The sequence below is a fragment of the Populus trichocarpa genome, chromosome 13 (assembly GCF_000002775.5).
Source record: "Populus trichocarpa isolate Nisqually-1 chromosome 13, P.trichocarpa_v4.1, whole genome shotgun sequence".
Classification (NCBI taxonomy): domain Eukaryota; kingdom Viridiplantae; phylum Streptophyta; class Magnoliopsida; order Malpighiales; family Salicaceae; genus Populus; species Populus trichocarpa.
Window position 1 is genome coordinate 71,202 of NC_037297.2, and position 16,248 is coordinate 87,449.

The window sequence follows — 16,248 nt, forward strand, 5'->3', positions numbered from 1 at the left end:
TTGTCTAACTTTCATGTACTTTTCAAGTATCTCCATCCAATGCATGGAAATAAGCTTCAATATGATCACTAACATGTCATTGTCTATATCATCGACTGTATTTAGAGTTAAATTAAATAAACAAAAAGGTTTAGGACTAAATTGATAATATGATAATATATCAAGGACTATATTTACTTTAAATCTTTGTCAGATTCCTAGCATGCTTCCAGTAATAAACCTTGAAAAGCCCGGCAAATAAAACATCTCTCTCTCTAAACTCAAGCCTTAAAGCATTCTGATCCTATAGATTTAGCTTCCCAAATAAATTCAAGGAAGCTAAGCTACTAGAGTCTCTCTCTCTCTCTCTCTCTCCCCCTTGATATTTAATAGTAATTTAAATAAATATGCTCATAATGACATTGACAAATTAGCCATTTTTAGTATAAAATTAGCACTGCTAAGTGTAACAAACTATCCCTTCCCTCGTGAAGCCAAACCCAAACCCAAAGCTTTCACCTTTTGCTTCTTTCTTTCTGTTTCTTTTCAAGATTTACTTAGCACACAGAGCTAACAAAAAAATAAATAAAAAATGAAGCTTTTCGGCTTCTGGACTGCTGCTGCTGTTCTTTGTCTTTTTGGGGCATGGGAGGTAAATGGGATCTTGGAGATCAATGAAGAAGAGCTGTTTTACACTGAAACTAATGCTTCTTATTATAATGAATCTAAAGCTGTTTTTGGAAATAATGCTTTGTTGGTTGGCCTCACTCTCATCAAATCAGCTGCTGCTAAAGGAGCAGGTAATTTAACTTTTAAAGATTGCTTCTTTTCATTTTCAGAAACCGAAGTTTGCTTCTTCTTCTTTATTTTTTTTAAAGGAAAACTAAATGCCGCTTTTCATTTTCCTATGTCTTACTGATATTGATATGATTCAACTTTCAGTATATTGTCAGATTCTATTTTTTTTGGTTTCTGAGTTCTTCAATGATTTAGATTTGTTTCCTCCTTATTTATTTTCTCCTTTTCTACCTATTTTTGCGAGGAAAAAAGTAAAGAGGAAAGAGAAGAAAAAGGAATTTAAATATTACTTCTATCTTTGCGAGGAAAAAAATAAATAAAGGACCCCATTTTGTTTTAATTTTGATATGATATACATATAGGCAGAGATGCATTTTCTATGTTTTCTTTGTTATTTGACAGTTCTGTGGGCACAGAGAGACATTTTTGTTCCATCCTCTGTTGTTTTACTCCAATTTCTTTACTTATTATCACAGCAATAGCAATGTGGTTGGTATTGTTGATAATCAAGATTCAAATTTTCACATTTTTTTTTGTTGATATTCCCTCAAATCTCTTACATTCAAATTTATTAAAACAAATGTTGTTGTTAGTTTTTAAGAGCTGTGACATGAAAGATATTTTAATGTATTTTGCAATGATGTTTTGTCTCATATCTTGTCCTAATTATCATCTGTCAATCTTGCAGTCTGTTTGGATGGAACATTGCCTGGATACCATTGGCATCGTGGGTATGGTTCTGGGGCAAATAGTTGGCTTATTCAATTGGAGGTTTGTAACTATTAATGTTAGAAATTGTATACTAACATGTAGTCTCTTGCTTTTGCATATTTTTTCTTACATAATCTTGAAGTCATAATTTATGGTCTATATTTTCAACTGTTTGGTTACTTGTTTCGGCTGTGAGCTAAACCTTTCATCATTTGTGTAGATGATTAATTATGTGTCTTGTTACTGGCCATTGGGCAGTTAAAAAAACTACAGACTCACAAGATGACATTGCTTGAAAATTAAAATACAAATAATTACCTACGTGAAGGAATGTATATGATTTTTACTGCAATCGGTACTTGGATTAAGAATATTTATCTGAAGCTCTTGATATTGGATTGCGAGCCACTAATATATAAAATTTTTCTTGGTAAGTAGGTTGACAACCTTGAATTAAATTCTCTTAGGATTTGCTGACTTAAGCTACTTAGTCAGCTGGCTATGCAAGTTTCACAGGCCCCTTTCAATTGACATCGATGACTTTGTTGAAAATCTTGTGCAGGGAGGAGGATGGTGTAATACTGTCAGAGCTTGTGTTTACCGTAAAAAAACTCGGCGAGGTTCATCTAACTACATGGAAAAGCAGGTGGCGTTTACAGGAATACTGAGCAATAAACCTGAAGAAAATCCTGGTTTAGCCTTAACTCTCAAATACTTTAAAATACCTCTTTATTTGTCGCATTTGACCTTGGATGCATTATTGACATGGGGTTTGCAGATTTTTTCAACTGGAACAGAGTAAAACTCCGTTACTGTGATGGTGCCTCTTTTACCGGGGACAGTGAACATAAGGTTGGAATCTTGCCATTTACTATAGCATCCCTGATTATATTTTTGAATTTAACACATTTTCCATTTATATGAGTTGATTGAAAGCTCTTAAACTAGCATCATGAAAGTTATGACTAATCACGTGAGCTCACATGTTAGAATCAAATGATTTTGTTTTAGGCTGCACAGTTGCAATTTAGAGGACAACGTATATGGTCAGCTGCAATGGAAGATTTAATGTCCAGTGGAATGCGCTATGCCAATCAGGTTTTATATCTCATCAGCTTTCAATTTTCTTACCGCTATCTTTTCTTCTTGATTCTTCTTGCAATAATTTTGTTATTTTTTTCTCAGGCTCTTCTTTCTGGCTGCTCTGCTGGGGGTCTAGCTTCTATTCTACACTGTGACGAGTTTAGGGATTTGTTTCCAAGAACAACTAGAGTGAAATGCCTGAGTGATGCTGGTTTATTCCTTGATGTGTAATTGCTTGTTATCTTGACGCTCTTTCTTGTTTTCCTCATTTCTAAGAATTGATTTCTCTTCACTTAGCACCTAACTTATCCGTTCTCATTTCCTTTTGGAAATTTTAGAGTTGATGTTTCTGGTGGGCGCACCTTAAGAAACGTATACAGTGGAGTTGTCGGCTTGCAGGTAGTATATTGATGTCTAACTTTTGTAAATTTAGCTATGTTTGTAGTTTGAAGATTTTGAGTTATGCTTTTACTGAATGCCAATTGTGGTATTTTTCATACTTCTCTCAGGGGGTGCAGAATAACCTTCCACGTATATGCACCAACCACCTTGATCCAACTTCTGTAATCATTTTATTTATCATTCTCTCTTGTCTCACATCTATCTAATTTGCATGTATTACATAAATCTGAAACTCATCCATCTTTCTGTGATTTCCTTTTTATTTCAGTGCTTCTTCCCACAAAACATAATCGGCAATGTTAAAGCCCCATTGTTCATTCTCAATACAGCCTATGATTCATGGCAGGTAATAATCTTTTTCCTGTAAATGTGATAATGCACGAGTCTTTTATTGTTAGCGGAGTAGTCCTTGACTAACAAACTACACGAGTTAACTTACTGTTAGTGGAAGGTTTTATAAGATCACCGAAACTCATATTTATCATATTTACCATGTGAATTCAGATCCAGTCCAGCTTAGCTCCACCATCTGCTGATCCCCATGGCTACTGGAGCAATTGCAGAAAGGACCACTCAAAATGTTCTGCATCTCAACTCCAATTTCTGCAAGGTACTTTATATTGTAGATCAATTTATTTAATATAGGCCACAAAACATAACAGTTTCAGTATGCTCATTGAGGCATTTTCATGTGTTTCTTTGTAACAGGATTTAGGAATCAAATGCTAAATGCAATAAAAGGCTTTTCAAATTCTAGACAGAATGGATTGTTTATAAATTCATGTTTTGCTCACTGCCAATCAGAGAGGCAAGATACATGGTTTGCTGATGATTCTCCCGTCCTTGGAAGCAGGGTATGTCTAATCAGACCTCATAATTATTCATCAAGGTTGCTTTGATCTCGAAAAGAAACAGAAAGGAAAAACACAAGTTGTTGTTTTGTGGCCCTTTTCTTGGGGTTCCTCATTCCTGCTTGTATTTTTTAGAACACTAGCAGTCCCTGTTTGATTCATCTCTCACATTATCAAAGCTTTCAAATATCTAACTGATGTGGTTGACAATGTGCAGCCTATTGCACTTGCTGTTGGAGATTGGTATTTCGACCGTGCAGGCGAGAAGGCTATTGATTGTCCCTATCCCTGTGACAACAGCTGCCACAATCTGGTTTTTAGATGAGTCAAATTTAATCAAAAGGGCCATCTTTTTACAGTCATCTTATTAGATATATCCTCATGGTTACTGTAATAGAACCATCCGATTCAATGAAATTTGGTAGAGGACAATAACAAGGAAGGGTGTGCTGAGAAATGTAAATTTATCAGCAAGCCTTTGTATTTGATGCAGCACATCTTGTGCATTACATGTTCAATTCGAATTGTAATATTTATATCAATCAGGAAGTCCATATTTTCATGCTGATATTTTTGACTTCGTGTTTGAGAAAGGTTGGCTCCCATCCCCACTTTCTCTTTTGACTGTGCTATCATCTTTTGTCAGCTGGGCCAATACAACCTTTTTGTCGTGGAAGCGAAAAGATTGAGCGCTGAATTTTTTAAATAAGAACATTTTGAGCAAAACCACGTACTATTTTGGGTTAATATCATTTTATCCCAAATGATTTTGATTTAAACTAGTGAACAGAAAAATGTTAAGTTGGTTCACAAAAAAAAATAGAATATATTTTTCAAAAAAATGAAATGACAAGTTTTTTTTTTTTAGAGAGAGATTGTCAGAGGATTTATCACACACATTAAGGAGCTTTTGTTTTGAATTTTGAATAAAATTGTTAAATACTTTTCTACAATAGTTGGTGAATAATGATATAGGAATTCCATTGTAGTTAAATCACAAAATAGATTAATGATTGAAATAGTTAGATAATATTATGAATTTGATTATTTGTAAAATATGTTATGAATACTCAATTCATAATATTACCATTACCATTATTAATTTATAAAATATCTTAAGAGATAAAATGAGTTGAGATTATTTCTTAATAAATAAACTAAGTTCATAAATTAAATGTTATGACTAAAAAAAAATACCCAGCAAAACAAACACCCCCTTACAATGGAGCTTCGTGGGCTTTTTAGGACATAGGCTTTCTCATTGAGGTTGTTGGTCTTTAATTTTCTCAACATGCAGGCGCTCTAAAGTATCAGATTTGATGATCAGTGGCTATGATTGTGATAGGATTCCTAATCATTAACCTTTTGATTGATTATGTAGGTGATGAACAATGTGAGGATTAAATTAACATTTTGCTTGCAAATGCCACAAAGTTGAAGGAACAACACCATAAATAATATGGAACCCAACAACCCAAGTAACACCAGCAGAATGGAACAAACTAGTCCTGAAAATGATAGGGATAAACTGCAACAGGTCAGGTGATCAGTTGCAGTTTCCTGAATGGAAAACTCTCTGTTTCCCTTCTGGGGTTTCGCTAACGAGTGCCTATAACCTAATAAGATCATTAAATCCTAAGATCTGGGAGTCTGTTAACTTCCAATGGAAGGTTGCAGTTTCAGAACTAACAGCTATTAACACCATTGTAGCATTCTTTCAAGTAGAATTGATTTCAAGCCAGCTTGTTCTTCTTTCCGTTGCAAATTCTGTAACTTTCATCCACACCACATCGATCTTCTATTTGTTTCTCTGTCGTAATCGCCCTGATTTTACCTGTCTCATGCAAGTGTATCTTTCATAAGTAAAAGAGAATCGCATATAATATTCGATATGATAATGTTAAATTATATATGTACTCATCATTGTCATAATCATCATCAGCAGCGTCATCATTTGTGTTCATTTTCGCCTATATGTCATTAAAAAACCGATTCTTCTTCTTCTTCTTATTATTATTATTATAGTATAATTCAATAAAAAAGCAAGATTCCAAGGGCATTTGAATTTTCTATTGCCGGACATTATAAACAAATAGGGGAAAGCTTTCTGCCCTACTATTGTTTCCATTCTCTCAGTCTGGCATTGCATCACAAGACTTTTTGTGTGTTCTTTCTGCACCCATGATTGTAGGGCCCTAATTAACAAAAGACACAATAATTCGGCTCACATGTGTTTGAGGTGAATATATCATCATACATATATATGTGTGTGTGGAGGTTTCTTGCAAAGAAGGAAGAGACTTTGTTCATAGTTTATTGAAGGAAACTATTTGCTTAGGATGTCTGCACATGGACAAACATGAACCTTCTTGTCGCATGTATGAGAGGAATGAATGGTAACCCACTATTCCTTATTCATTTTTATGTCAGGAACATTACAACTTATTCTATATGGGACAAATTTGTTGCCATTTTTATTGTCTTTTTTTCCTACGGTAAGAGACTGTCTGTGTGCATTTAAATTCTAATTTTGTTAAAGCACTTGCATGGTAGAAGGGTGTTTAAACCCTAAAAAAATATCTTTAGTCGTTGTCGCCTCCTATCTCATATGTTAAAACTTCAAGTATTACTTCCAAATGTTCTAAGACCATTTTACTGGCAACAAAGGGGCAAGCACATAGCATTCCTAGCCTGCAGCTGAAATAAAAAACAGTGGGAATTCAAACTTTGTATGATGATGATGATGGCAAGCATGAAAGATTGTAATATGACAATTTTACTTGGGCCCTGTTTTTTTTTTATTGTTAATCCTCTCATAATTTTACCCTGTTAATCTCCCAGGACAAAAAATCATAATACTACCTTTTACTTTCTAATCTCTCTTTTTAAGCCCCATGCATAATTTACCACACACGGATTATTGTCACTTCTTGGTGAATTTGTCAGCCTGCTGACTTAGTGAGGCCTTCGTTTTGTTACCTCTTACTCTTCCATTTGCCAGAAAACACACTTTTTTTTTTGGTCCAACAGGATGTGCCTGGAAACACTAAATTCCTATCCATTCTCTCTTAAAATTTCAGCATCAGTACGTAGATGCCCCTTTGAGGGACCCCTTTCAGTCTTCATCACAGAAGAAGTAAAAGTACAGGCCCACAGCAAGGACAATATATTAGACTGGGTGTCCTAAAGTGATCAATGGTGTAGATTTTGTCACCTCGACATTACTGTTCATTTAAACATCCACTTTCCCTTGAAACTGAATGGGAAGATTGTTGCTCAGCCATGTCCTTTAAGATAATGTTAGTACCTCAAGAAAGACTTGATACAGGAAATGTATGGCCCTTATCAGATTGAAAGTCATACATACACAGCACAAGTCTTGTCGACTAGAAGGGATTGCTATATGTATATATAGATACGCCTGCCTGCCTTCGTTATCCACTTGGGTTGTAATTCTAATAAGCATGTCAAGGCACTTTTTTGATGAGGTAATTCAGAGGAAGACAGCAACTAAAGTTTGATGTCTTCAAGGGTTGTCTCTTGAAGGTTAGGGAAGTGACTAACGGCTGTCAAAAAAGTGAAAAGTATCTCCATCTATAGGAGACAATGATAGACACCCATTTAAGATAAATGGCCCCTTGAATTTTGCATTAGAAAAGCACAGATTGGAATTTTCTTGCTGTATTTTTGTAATGCGAAGAGATCAATACAGAAAAATACATATGGATTACACTAAGTAAATTATGAATCCCAGGAAACCAAAAGATTCTCGGATATATTGCAGACAGAGTCACAATCTTGCACGATTTTTCAATTTTAAAAGGTGAGGAGGTAAAACCTAAAGAAAAAAAAACTATGGATGGATTGCTTACAGTCACAGATACGATTACAGAGAGTTGAAGAAAATTTCAACAAGCCTTATTACGAAAATTTCTACAGAGCTGTTTTTTCAAAGACAATGACAACATGAACTTGGTTCAATCCCAGATATTTATGAAGTAAATAAAAGGCTGAAGAATTCTGTATCAGACACATTTACAAAAAATCAAAAGAAGTAACTCTATAGCACACACCTGTAGCCAGAAGATAATCTATTCCCCAATATTCCATCTCAAACTGAAAACCTTTGTAATTGAATTAATTAGACTCTGCGCATGTTAAAAAAAACCTATATGGATTGACCAAAAGCCACAGCAAGTCTTTGCAGATCCTTGGTATAGATGTCTGCTGGCTGTGAAGCTTGTTGATGTTGATTCTTTAGCCAACTAGTACTTGACCCTTGTGCTATGAAGTGTGTTTCAGGTTTCACTTCACTGTACACATGTTGAGATGTTTGGTTTTGTATTGTGCTTCCAAGAAAGAATGGGGTGCTAAGGTATTCAGACCATTTGATGTCTTCAACCGTCTCGTTTGCGAGAGATCGAAGGTGAGCTTCGTCGCTGGATTTCCCACAATCAGCTAAACCCCACGAGAAGGCGCTGCTCTCAAAGAAATTGGTGTTGCTTTGCAATTCAATACTGCTACTGCTTCCATTGCTTCCACTTCCGTTGTTGCTGAAGCTACTTGCTTCCCAGTTCTGAACCCCATTGACATCACAAGAGCCTACAGAAGGATTATGATCAGATGGAAGACTAACAGAAGGTTTTACACATATTGGAGTCTGGAACATAGAGGTTGACACGGATGGGAGAATAGTCGGAGGTGTCATACTAGAATTGAACTCATGAGAAATCATCTCAGAAGAGGAGGAATTTGGATTAAAGCAGAGAGTGGAGTTTGGATTCATTGAGAGGTCTATAATAGGTTTGTAATCCAATTTCTGGAAAGGGAAATAATCCATCAAATCAGAAGGCATGCAACTGGCCGTGGTGGAGCTTTCATGGGAGGTACCAAACCTGTCGAGGAAGAATTCCTGTGTCGGTGGAACATTTGTCAAGTTGCTACTACCACTTCTGTCCTTATTGTTGTTGGTGGTGATGACGTTTGAGCTTCTGGAAGAAACTGCAGGTGGTTTTAAAGTAGCTGTCTTAATGAGGTTCAGTTCATTTGATACAATAGAAACTTTCTCATTGCTTTTGTCAGCTGTGAGCTGCTGCTTCCCTTTACCATCCTCAGCTTCAGAAAGTGATTTGTGAGTGTTGGGGTCAATGCCTCTCTGCCTCAGTTTCTTCTTAATGCAGGAATTCCATAAATTCTTTATCTCATTATCAGTTCTTCCAGGTAACTGTGCTGCAATCTGAGACCATCTGATCAAGCAGGTAGCAATAAGTAGTCAATATATGATTGAAACACTTAAGTTTGATATAAATAAAGTCTTATTAAGAATGATTTTATAAAGCTAATATAAATATAAACTACCTATTGCCAAGAACTGCATGGAGTTCAATAATCAAGTTCTCTTCCTGCTGAGAAAATGCTCCTCTCTTCAAATCAGGCCTCAAGTAGTTAATCCACCTTAACCTGCAGCTCTTACCACATCTCTGCAAACCTGCCAGTGCGTGTGTAATGTAAATTAGGAGATGTTTACAGGAATTCTAAATCTAGTATTCTGACACCATTTACTCAGCATTATTATTAACAAACAAAGGGTACCTGCCAGTTTAGGGACAGAGCTCCAACAACCAAGTCCATGCTTAGTAATATAATTAAGAAGTTTCTCATCTTCCTCAGGAGACCACAGGCCTTTTCTTAACTTCTGCTTGTAACAGCAAGAATGCCGCCCCATGAGGAGTGCAACAAAACCTGCAATGCAGTGCTGGCAAATAAACTTTTAAGAAGTGGCCAAGTATTGTGTCAGCAACAGGAGAAGAGTTGGGGCTTTGAAATGGATTCTAGGAAGTGGGGAAGTGATTGGAATATGTGATGAGAGATAGAGAGAGAGAGGGAGAGAGAATGGAGTGGTGAGAAGAAAATGAAGTGGCAGCCTGGTAGGGAATCAAATTAATAGGAGGCGGCTCAAAGAGAAAAGTCATATTCAAGAGGATGATTGAAGATTGTGGCTTCAGATTTATACATGGTTTTCCAGAGTTACATGCTGTCGTCTTGGATGGTCCATGTCAGCATTTGGGACCACAATAAGGTGGGTTCCATAACTCATGGACGGTCCTGATCCTACCGGTGTCCTTTAGCAGATGAAGAAACGAAGAGCATGGGAGAAGTAGTGTGCCAAAAATTTGACCAGGCCTAGTTATTTCCCATCAAAATTTGAGGATTTAAGACTTCTGCAGAGGAGGACTGGTGGGGCTCTTCTCTCGGCAGATATTTAAGTAAATGTAAGAACTGTTACGCTCAGAAGCCCGAGTAAAAGTTTAAGGTGATGTAGACATGTACTTGTAAAGGATAAGATGGATGGGAGTTGCTTTTATTTATTTACAATGGAAGAGATATTGCGATGGGATGAGCTAGGATGGGTTTTAAGCAATATCATATTTAACCAAGTCCATCCCAAGATTCCTAATGCAAAAATAAGTCACAAGAATGGAGAAGGGAAAGTTTCTTGAGGACAAGAAATACCCCAAATTAGTGAGATGAAGCAAATATGGTATCCTGCAATAAATTGATGACAGCAGCGGCTTCTACATATGCCTCCTCTTGGAGTCTTGTTCGATAGGAAGAAAATTCTAAATACTTCCCTGTGATCAATCCTATCCTTGATCAGCTAGCTAGCTAGCTAGCTACTACCCTCCCTTTTGGCAAGCAACTTTCAGCTACCATCCACCTTCTCTTTTGTGTCAGGCCTTTTGACGCAACTTTTCCAGTCTCAGTAACCTAAAGTAACTGTTTTAGAATCATATTAGGAAATATTCCTTCTCTCTCAGAAAAACCCTCAAATTTAATCAATTCTCCACACACATGTATATACAAATCACTCAATACATCTTGCAATTTGAATTACTAACTTGTTCTTCTCATTATGGGAAAATGCTATCCATATATAAGGCCATAATTAATACTAGTAAATAGAGAAGGGAGGGGTCTGGTCATCCCATGCACGCACTCTTTTAGCTATATAAATGGCCAGGACAGTCACAGTAATGCTGTTGTCCTCTATAGGATGGGGTGGGATAGGAGTTGATGTGCATGAGAGCTAACATGTAACGTATTTTTTGAGAGACTACAATGACGACAAAATTTTTGATGAATTATTACAGGTTACATGGTATACTCAGTATGGCAATCATTATTTATTGCACAGTGCCAACTAAATTAATCGTGTGTGTGTGTTTGTGTCTCTCTCTCTCTCTATATATATATGAATGGATTAGTTGGAGTGACAAGATTTAAATTCCTTTTTCACCATTCTTGATTTGTTTACAAGGAAAACAAAAATCATCAAGGAAATGGAAAGACGTCTAACTTTTAATGTTTTACAATCAGTTATCATGTCCAAATTATGATACCTACATAGAAGAAGAAGAAGAAGACAAACAGGGTACGCGTGTATGCCAGAATAAATGTTGATGGTGATTAAAGAAAATTAATGAAGAAAATTTGCTTAATTATCGGCTCATTTCCATTTAATTTGATTTCATATATTCAGGCAAGTTGCAGAACAATTTTTTATATATGTTGTCGAGCAGGAAGACAATATATATATATATATATATATATTCTGTTCAAGGTTATGTTGCATGACAATGGCTTAGAAAAGCCTTTCTTTAAACACGTTTCAGACTCTGAGAAATCAATTAAGAAGCTTCATGATCACCTCCATAATAATGGAGTAACATCGTCAATAATGTTAATGTAACAGGCATATTGTTCTTTGATAACCTGTCTGTCGACTGCCTTGTTCTTCTTAACCTATGAACTGAATCATGAAGCTTCCTTAATCTCCTTGACCTCTGGCCAATGTCCTAATCCAGACATCCCAATTGGAGTGTATTAAATAATATATATGCAAAGATTCTTGTAATCTCCATGCCTCGTAATGCGCTCCTTCACTTATCTTGTAGCTACCACCATACATATGAGCTGTTATCAGAAGTCAACCATTGCTTCATCTTTTATTTTACTCTATGTTTTTATTTGCTAATCATTAATCAACCATATATATATGTTTGCTTTGCTGTCATTAATTCTTATTTAATAAGGTGAATTTGTTTAACATATATATATATATAAAATAAAATTACTCTTACTTTTGATGCATGCCTTTTTAATTTATTCTACTCACTTCAGTTAGGGGACAAATATAATGAATCAACATGTTTTATTTTTACTTAGATTTTAATTTTAAAAAATTAAAGGCAAGGTAATAACTCAGCATCTCTAAACTCAGCTAAGAGCTGAGCCCAAGTATATATGAGTTTGGCGAGTTGTCAGACTCGATATCCTCAGACTCAGCCAAACACTGAGCCCCAACATGTGTGGCTCTGGGTAATATTGTTTGGCTCCATTTTGGACTACGAGATTCTGACGAATCAAAGATATTTTTCCTTTTTTAAACATAAGAGATGTTTAATGCTATAATAGAATATGACTTTTAGTCATTTTCTACACTAAAGGATAAGAATCATAGGCTATAAAGACTCATTGAATCCTTAAAAGAAAGGGGTTCACAATCTCATCATTTTGAACATTTTTAGTATTTATATTTTCAAAGTTTATCTCTTAAAAAAATTATTACACTTTCTCTCTGAAAAAGATATTTACTTAAGCGTCGGAAAATCCCAAGATTCACCAAAGAAAACTTTTTATAAGTACCAGCCATTGACCACCTTAGCTTACCAAACACAAAGCACCAACCGTCTTGGCTAGAGAGAATGAATCAAATTGTCAGAACCAAGAGATTAACTGGTTATCCAAGACATAAGTCTTGCCCCCAAACTACTTAGATTTTTTAGAACATCATCATTGACACCGTCTGTGGGAATGATAAAAAAACATTAAATTTTCTTTCAAAACTAGTTATTGACATCCTTAATCATTATCAATGAGAGACAATCACAAAACACCTGAAATGGAATGTCAAATGGACATCTTTATTGTTGTTGGCACAATTACTTTATCAAAACAACAAGAACTCTTCAATCAGGACTGACTTCTCACTAGAATAATGATGGTTGCTCAAGGGGGCAATCAAGCCCAACGAGCCTGGCCTAAGAACTTTGAACCAGCCTATATCATAGGTTTCAACAACCTCTGTGTTAAACATTAACTGTAGACTCAATTTCGATGAGCCTAGAAAACTTATTAAAGGTGGACAAGGTTATCCACTCATTAAGGTGCAGCTGACTTAGACCCAACTAGTAACACTTATCTCACAAATCCTTGGAGGGAGAAGGAATACCCCAATGCATACATGCAAAAAGAAACTGTAATTTCAAATTGACCATGGGTAGAGCCCAAGGTCTGCAGGCTAATACGCTTAGCTCAAACAAGCATTTGAGTTGTGTACTCTCCTGGTTGCAGGTGAGTAACAAACTATATGTCCTCTGCACCTAATATGATAGGAGCGTTATCCTCAGGGGTTTGAGGCAACCTCCCTCTCTCATGAGATTCCCTGGTAATGGCAGGAAATAACTTATCTTATGGGGAGATCTACCTTCCCCGCTAAAAAGAGGTGGACGCTAAGGTGCCACCCCCTTTAGTTCTGGGGTCCAATTTGATAGACCCTTGCTCCTTGTCGTTTCTTCCAGTCTCAAGTTGGAACTTAAACTTCTCATCAGAGACGATAACATCCCTACTTTAGGGATAAATTTGACTTTTTTTGAGTCCATTTCTCTATTCAAACTAAAGAAGAAAAAAAGAAGTTTCTGGTGGGAAATACCTTAGGTGACAATTTTCTTCTCAGATTAGAGTGACATTGACTCAAGATTTTTTCACAAAACTGTTTCTTAGAAGTTACAAAGAGTAAAAGAAAAAGAAAAGTTGGGAGTATGAACGACTAGGGTAATAAAGAAAATAACTTTTCACCCACATTATTAGATGAATGACCTTTGATGTCATCTCAAATCATTAGAAATCCATTCAATTACTGTATTAAATGCAAGCCGTCATTTTGTTTCTTAAGGGACACCTCCTTTAATAAAAACGGGCCACCTGGCCGAGTTAGACAAATTTTATGGAGAAGGTAAAAATACTTATTTACTACTGATAAACTTTCAAAATCTTTGTGTATTAAATATACAAAAATTTGGGGGGCTACTGATGGATTAACATGTTTTATTTTTACCTGAATTTTCATTTAAAGAAACCAAAAGCAAAGTGATAACCCAACATCCTTGGGCTCAATCAAATGTATATGGGTCGAGCGAGTTGCTAGACCCAGCAACTCTGGGCTTAGCCAAATGTTGAACCCAAATATATATGGGTCTGGCGAGTTGCCAGACCCGATAATCTCGGGCTCAGCCACCTTTGAGATCTACCAAGTGCTGAGCTCAAACATATACAAGTCTGATGAGCTGTTAGACCCAGCATCTTAGAGCTCATCCAAGCACTAAGCCTAAACATATACAAATTTGGCGAGATGTCAGGCCAAGCATCCTTAGGCTCAGCCAAGTGTTGAGACAAAACATATACAGGTCTGGTAAGCTGCCAAACCTATCATCCTTGAGCTCAGCCAAACGCTGAGGCTATATACATGTAGCTCTGGTAATCTTGTTAGGCTCCATTTTAGACAATAAGATTATGATGAGTTAGAGATATTTTCCATCTAGAAAGTCAGATATTTTCCTCTTTGACACATAAGAGATTTTTAATTCTATCAAGAAAATATGACTTTTTATTCCTCTCCATCAATAGAAAAGAATCATAGGCTATAAAGACGTATTGAATCCTTATAAGGAGGGGGGGTTCACAATCTCATCATTTTGAATATTTTTAGTATATATATTTTCAAAGTCTATCTTTCAAAAAGATTATTGCAGTTTTTCTTTGAAAATGATATTTACTTAAGTATTGGAGAGTCTTTAAATTTACCAAAGGAAATATTTTACAGATATCAACCACCGACCACCTTGGCTTACCAAATATCAAGCACCAGGCATAGGCACCAGCCACCTTAGTTAGAGAGAATAAATCAAATTACTAGAATAAAAAAATTAACCGATTATCCAAGATATAAGCATTGTTTTAAAATTACTTGGATTTTTTAGAACATCACGAGAATCCTTATTTTCGAATGATTAGCTATAGGAATGACAATTATAAAAAATAAGGTTTACCAACTTACTTTCACCAGGCACATAACTGTTCCATTATCTAGTTTTGTATAATAATTCATTGGTATTAATAACCATGTTTTCGGCTTTCTGCTAGCTAGGCTGGATCAGATAAGATTTTTATTTTTTTTAATCTTTTTGTTAAAGGCTTCAGATGAGTACTTGAGATAAAAAAAAAAAAAAGGTGTTGTTGATGTTAATTACTGCAATCCATCTACGGCCACCGACGACAAGAAGTAGAACAGAAGTATTGAAATATGTATTGTAATTACAGCCATACAATAGACAACAGTGGATAATGTAATCCAAAAATCAGCTCATAAGTTTTGATGTGTAATTGTCTCACAAGTTGCTGTGTTAAGGTTCCTTTGAGCTCTTGAACCCTTCCTCAATGGTGCCCTTTGGTCCCTGGAGTTTATCTTTTGAATGAACACATTAATTAGGAATCTTACAGGAGACAGGTGTGGGACTTCACAAATAAGTGTATGTGATGTCAACTTTTGTAGGACCGGTCTACAAATAAATAGGTTTCATTCCATGTACAAAGCACAACACTGAAGCATTTCGGCAGAGTAAAAGGATTGATCAATTAATCTGCAATATCTTCACTGCTAAAGCAGTGTACAATGTATGGTTGATTATTAAGCTACCATAAGATGTTCCTCGTTCCTTCTTTATGAAAATTATCGAAGATTGATATCAATATTGCTTTGTTCAAAACAAGATGCATTCATCTCACACAGATCTTCTGCTCGGCGAATTCGTCAAATTGCTGCTAACTTTAGGCCCGCAGAAAGAAGTCAATGTCTTGTCAACAGATTACTAGTCTTTGAACCTTTAGTTACTGAGTTCAAGGCACCATGTGGTGGAGGCTTGAACAATTTTCATAATTTAAACAAGTGTAAATCATAACAAAAATTTGGTAAAACAAAGCCATAATTAGCAAGCATAGTGGCCTACTTCAGTGTAGCATTGCTGGGAAATAAGCCAATTAAAATTCATCAAGAGAAAGAAAGATTTTGAAGATAATAATCGAATGGTTATTTGAAATGGGGGGGGGGGCGCACAATCCATATGCCCTTGGAAATGGAGAGCCCTTTCCTCATTAAACTGTAAGTCATCTGTTTCTAAGCTGATTCTGAGACAGACAGCTAATTGACAAGAAAGATCAACTGTTACTTTAATAATGGAATCACACTCATCACAGTCCTGACCAATATGATTATCTTCATTACTTATAAGCTTTTCTGAGAAAAAAA

The 16,248-nt window shown here is 35.8% G+C and overlaps 2 protein-coding genes across 2 annotated transcripts; one reads left to right on the forward strand and one right to left on the reverse strand.

Moving 5' to 3' along the window:
• The first annotated feature begins 257 nt into the window (after positions 1-257).
• On the forward strand, positions 258-4,392 carry LOC7478867 (pectin acetylesterase 12). The gene is made up of 12 exons (XM_002318883.4): positions 258-779; positions 1,466-1,548; positions 2,051-2,180; positions 2,267-2,340; positions 2,500-2,586; positions 2,674-2,798; positions 2,910-2,970; positions 3,081-3,134; positions 3,242-3,319; positions 3,478-3,583; positions 3,682-3,827; positions 4,042-4,392. The coding sequence occupies exons 1-12, from the start codon at positions 572-574 to the stop codon at positions 4,147-4,149; spliced, it is 1,260 nt and encodes a 419-aa protein (XP_002318919.4). The 5' UTR covers positions 258-571; the 3' UTR covers positions 4,150-4,392.
• Positions 4,393-7,668: 3,276 nt separating this feature from the next.
• On the reverse strand, positions 7,669-10,044 carry LOC7478868 (transcription factor MYB61). Its single transcript, XM_002319413.4, has 3 exons — positions 9,417-10,044; positions 9,183-9,312; positions 7,669-9,070 (listed from the first exon to the last, which is right to left on the reverse strand). The coding sequence occupies exons 1-3, from the start codon at positions 9,547-9,549 to the stop codon at positions 7,993-7,995; spliced, it is 1,341 nt and encodes a 446-aa protein (XP_002319449.1). The 5' UTR covers positions 9,550-10,044; the 3' UTR covers positions 7,669-7,992.
• Between the last annotated feature and the right edge of the window lie 6,204 nt (positions 10,045-16,248).

What these genes read in the sequence shown, in the direction of transcription:
- LOC7478867 (XM_002318883.4), top strand. Translation starts at nt 572, where the DNA reads ATGAAGCTTTTCGGCTTCTGGACTGCTGCTGCTGTTCTTTGTCTTTTT. An exon ending in AGCTGCTGCTAAAGGAGCAG is followed by an intron (nt 780 to 1,465) that starts GTAATTTAACTT and finishes TCAATCTTGCAG; the next exon opens with TCTGTTTGGATGGAACATTG. An exon ending in GCTGGTTTATTCCTTGATGT is followed by an intron (nt 2,799 to 2,909) that starts GTAATTGCTTGT and finishes TGGAAATTTTAG; the next exon opens with AGTTGATGTTTCTGGTGGGC.
- LOC7478868 (XM_002319413.4), bottom strand. Translation starts at nt 9,549, where the DNA reads ATGGGGCGGCATTCTTGCTGTTACAAGCAGAAGTTAAGAAAAGGCCTG. An exon ending in CTCTGTCCCTAAACTGGCAG is followed by an intron (nt 9,313 to 9,416) that starts GTACCCTTTGTT and finishes ACGCACTGGCAG; the next exon opens with GTTTGCAGAGATGTGGTAAG. An exon ending in CATGCAGTTCTTGGCAATAG is followed by an intron (nt 9,071 to 9,182) that starts GTAGTTTATATT and finishes CTGCTTGATCAG; the next exon opens with ATGGTCTCAGATTGCAGCAC.